Source organism: Vigna radiata, chromosome 7 (assembly GCF_000741045.1).
Source record: "Vigna radiata var. radiata cultivar VC1973A chromosome 7, Vradiata_ver6, whole genome shotgun sequence".
NCBI lineage: Eukaryota > Viridiplantae > Streptophyta > Magnoliopsida > Fabales > Fabaceae > Vigna > Vigna radiata.
Window position 1 is genome coordinate 1235253 of NC_028357.1, and position 4772 is coordinate 1240024.

Sequence of the window (4772 nt, forward strand, 5' to 3'; positions counted from 1 at the left end):
ATTTTCTGTGGGGAAAAAAAAGTTACAAAAAGGGAAATTAGTTAGCAATAGGAGGGGGACGGGGGGCAATGATTGGGAATTCTTTCTCTCTCTCTAGAGTATTCCTTCATTGCTGAGAGCTTTTAGTATTGCAGCTTTTGTTTTGTACACTGTGATACCATTTGAACTCACAGTCAGAAATAATACTAGAATATACTACTATTTCTTGGTGCATATTTCTCATCTCACTGTTACATTGGCTTATAACATCTTAACACCCGACCAACAGAGTAGATATCATCATATTAGTATACTGAGAAATGTATGCTGTGCGATGGAATATATCACAAAAAGAAAGAAAAGATTAAGATTACATGCAATATTTATTCCATGATCAGATATGCAACCCTGTGTCACGTTGAACACTTGAACTAGCCTTTTGAAAATATGTTTATATTAAAAGTAAATAATAAAAGGAAGTACAACAAACTTCTGAGACATGAGATATGATCACAAACAAAAGTCTATAACATCAGAGAACTGAGAAGATATATGATTAATTATCAAGACATACAGTCGATTTGAAGTTGAAGATCTAATTTAAAAGTAAATAAAACCATAAAATTACTTCAAACCAGTTATTCAAAACTTTAGAAGATGGGGACAACAGAAGGTCCATAAAGTCCCTGCCAAATAAATAAACAGTTTCAAATTAGCTGCTATCATGTACTCTTTACAGGTTTTGTATTCAAAGCATCCCCAAATCATTGGTCATAAAACAAATTCCTCTTGGATAAACAGACACACTTACACCATATCCTTTTGTCCCAAGGAAGACACATGCCGCAGACAACTCGCCCAAAATACTGAATTCTGTATTTTATTCTTCAATTTTTCATTAATAGACGATTTATGCTGCACAGATTCAGGTGGAGGCGAATCCAGCACTAGATCCATGAACTTAGAGAAGTTCTCAAGCTGACTCTCATATCTAAAAGATTAAGAGAAATTATTAAGAAAATAAAAGAAAAAGCAGGACATCTTATCAAATCATGAACATACAGTCAATGCAGGTTGAATATAAGGTGATCATATACGCATCTTTGCAGAGGTTAGTGAACAGATTGAATGAAGAATACCAAGACAAATTCGAGCAAGTTGCATTACTGTTCAATAAACAAACAACTTTTTAAACTTTTATGGTTATCTATTCAAAGTTGTTGAACCATTGAAAGAGGGAATAAGATGCAGCTTCTTAATTAGTTTTGGTGATGTCAGAACTAAAGTTTGACTCTTGTAAGGCCTTTAGACTCGATATGAAATTCAATTCTGATTTTGGAACAACACCAAAAAGTCAATCAGAACTGAATTTGACTTTGGTAATTCATGTTAACATAGGTTGTTGGAGCGACATTCCAATTTTTTTATATTAATCAATACTAGATAGCTTGTCAGAAACTGTATCTAGCTTTTTGTTTGTAAGAGTTAGATTTATTTTGTCTGATATGGAGTAGAACAATGCAGCAGAGTGGAAGAAAACAGAGAGACCTTGGATAAGCATCAGCATCTGCGAGCGAGAATTTGGATATCTCAGAGTGGTTGAGCTGCTTATCGGGTCCCAAAAGAAGGTAGCGTCCATCAAGGCAGGGCGTGAACGAGGATGGATTGCGCTTCAGAAGCTTCAAGCCATGCTTCCCCAACTCCAGTTCCTTTATAATGGACGGTCTCAAAAGGCTTTGGAGGTAACTGCACCGCGAAAACTTGAACCCCGGAACAAGCTCCTCTGTCACGGCGGCGCCTCCAATCACGTGGCGGCGCTCCAGGACCGCCACAGACAGGCCTCCACGCGCCAGATATGCCGCCGCTGTGAGGCCGTTGTGGCCTCCGCCGATTATCAGCGCGTCCCATTTCTTGCCCTTGAGAGTGGCGGTGGCGGTGCTGCTGCTGAAGCTCCTTCGCCACATTGTGTTAATGTTTGGATTTTGTGTTAATCATGAAAGTAACCATTGTTTTAACATGGATTAATACCTAATTTCGTCCCTTGCAGAGTTTGTTCAAAATCCTCGTATCTTTAAAAAAAAAATTCAGTAAAACCTCATTTAAAAAAATGTTTAATAAGATTCTTTTGACTTGCGATATTAAAAATTTAACAATATAATTGTCATTGTGACAAAAAGTGGGTGACTTGTAATACGGGAATATTTTATTATTTAAATTAGAGCTGTCAAAATGGGTAATTCGGTTCGATCCGATTCGGCCCACCACAGGTTGGTCACTTAGTGAGTCAACCCAACCCGGTTCATTTATTAACGAGTCAGAAAAACTTGAACCCGGCCCGACCCACCACGGGTTGGCTCACTAGCCCATTTAATTATATTTTTTAAAAATAAAAAATAAAAACTTTCTCTAATTTAAATTTAAACAATTTTGACTCCAAAAAAATTATGTTAAAGACAATTCAAAATAATAATAAAAAGTACAATATAATCCAAAAGTCATTAAAAAACAAACACAAAAAACATATAAATAAGTTTCTTATATTCATAATTTTTTGTTCTTGTTGTAACCCTTGACCCTTGTTCTTGTTGTCTCCAAATTCACTGATAAAGATTTTCCTAATATCAAAACAATTCTGACAATCAATAAAAAAATATTAGTCAAGAAAAAGAGAACCAATACTCAACAACATCAACAAAAAATTAATAGTTTAATCTGTAACATAATTTTTCAAATTCAAAGATATCAAAAAGAGCTTGTTCAAAAAATGTATACTCAAATTGTTTAAATAAAATGAACAAAATCTGATACAAGCATGTCAGAACATGAAAATATCATTCCATGTTTTCAAACCCCCCAAAATAGAAAACAAATTCGCAAACCCCTATTTTTGTCATTGTAGGGTTTTTGAAAAAAAGAGAGAAAGAGAAGTGAGAAAACAAAAATGTGGAGAAAAGAGAAGAAAAAAGGAAGGGTGTTTTACCTGCTTCTTAAAGAATTTTAGTGAAGTGAGGGTGAGAGCACCGTCAAATGAGAGCAAGTACTGTGAGAGTGATTTGTGAAAGTAGATGTTACTTTTTTGGTACACAAAGTGAAAAAAGTGTTTTATTTTTTATGATTTCATAAATAAAATAATAAATTAAAAAAATAAAATTAGGTAGGTGGGTTGGTGGGCCAACCCGGCTCACCACGGGTTCAACCCGCATGAGCCGGATCTAAATGAGCCGGGTTGAAATCTGACCCGCATATAAGTGGGTTGCATTTTTCAAACCCAACCCGGCCCGAACCCGTGACAGGCCGGGTTGGCTCGCGGGTTGTGACCCATTTTGACGACTCTAATTTAAATTTTTAAAAGAAATTTAAACGATGTAAGCTAGGTTTAATAATAACCATTTTGCTGTATTTCACATTTCAAATTGAAGAACATACCATATTGAACTAAAAACAATGCTTACAAAGAATATGTAACGAATATATATCAACATTAAACAAATCAAGTAATTTAGCATGGCTTCTTCCCCAATAGTGTGGTATGCAGTAAGAGCAATCTTTTCTTGAAGTCCACTTCGGTGATGAATTCCGAAGAAAGAATAGTACCCACTTCATTTATTGCAAAGAGATTTCTAACTACATAGTACCCACTCCTATTCCTATTTACCGTAAGAATCTCAATTCGAAAATTGAAATTTGAAAACTTGCTTTCAAAATACAACTTCATCCAAATCAATCTTCCAAAACCCAGGTTCTTGTGGAACTTCTTCTTTTACTGAAGAGCGAAGTTGAAAGGCTACTACTTTAAGTCAAAGCTCTAATTTTTCCAAACAATTTCCGGAACATTTTGCCAATTCCACCTCGACTTTCCCTCACTCTCCTGCTTCCGACTGATAGAGAGATTCTCCTAGAACCTTCACTCAAATTCCCACAATTCTCCATCAACGTGTACACCACCGGCAAGTGGCTTTCGTCGGTGAACCTACCCACGACGAATCCGCCGCCAGGCAGCCTCCATATGGTCAACCCTATCGCTTCCTCTTCAATCTAGCCTGCAACTTTGTTCTCTGATGACGCTTGCTCAACGGCAACTCGTGGCGGCACACTGGGCACGAGTTTCGCATCGAGAGCCACGGGAGAATGCAATCGAAGTGGTAGAGGTTCTTGAATGGCATACGCGCCAACGCACCTAGCTCGAAGGCCTCTTTGTAAATGGCGCAATGCACCTCTTTCACGACCTGAGACTCAGTGATTTGCATAGTTAGCATTGACTCTACCGCCGCCTTGGACGCCGACGGATTCTTCACCCTCCCAAATCCATTGATCTTCGATTTACGAAACCTGCTCTAGGAACCTGACTTAAATCTAGCTTACGTCATTTAATTTTTATTTATTTATTTACACAGTGAAATATATCGTGCCACGTATTCATCAAACTCGACAGGTCACTCACTTTTGGCCACGGTGGCAACTGTACCACTAAATTTTTAACGTCGTGAGCCAAAAGAATCATATTGAACATTTTTTAACAAAATATGGGGCTTTACTAAACTTTTTTAAAAGGTTGAATAGACCTTATAAACCAAAAGACTAAAATAGGTATTAAACCTTTTGATATTGTAGGGGTTTACTGGGTTCGTGGATTTCCATTGTGTGGGTTTATGAAATATAAAAGTTAGAAACTTTCAGTATTTTGAAAGGAAAATCTTGTTGAAATATCTTATGAAAATATAGTATAAAAAAAAGAGCACGGAGAAAATCAATAAATTTATTATTTATTTAAATAATTTAACTTAAATAGCTTT

The 4772-nt window shown here is 36.4% G+C and overlaps 1 protein-coding gene across 1 annotated transcript in view; it reads right to left on the reverse strand.

The window, feature by feature from the left end:
• The window catches only part of LOC106768470 (pyridine nucleotide-disulfide oxidoreductase domain-containing protein 2), a 9612-nt gene extending 7574 nt beyond the window's left edge, over window positions 1-2038 (reverse strand). The window contains exons 1-3 of the mRNA XM_014653645.2: window positions 1528-2038; window positions 791-970; window positions 608-665 (exon numbers count right to left, since the gene is read on the reverse strand). Coding sequence (XP_014509131.1) covers window positions 608-665; window positions 791-970; window positions 1528-1943 — 654 coding nt within the window. The 5' untranslated portion in view covers window positions 1944-2038. The remainder of the gene's footprint in view (window positions 1-607; window positions 666-790; window positions 971-1527) is intronic.
• Between the last annotated feature and the right edge of the window lie 2734 nt (window positions 2039-4772).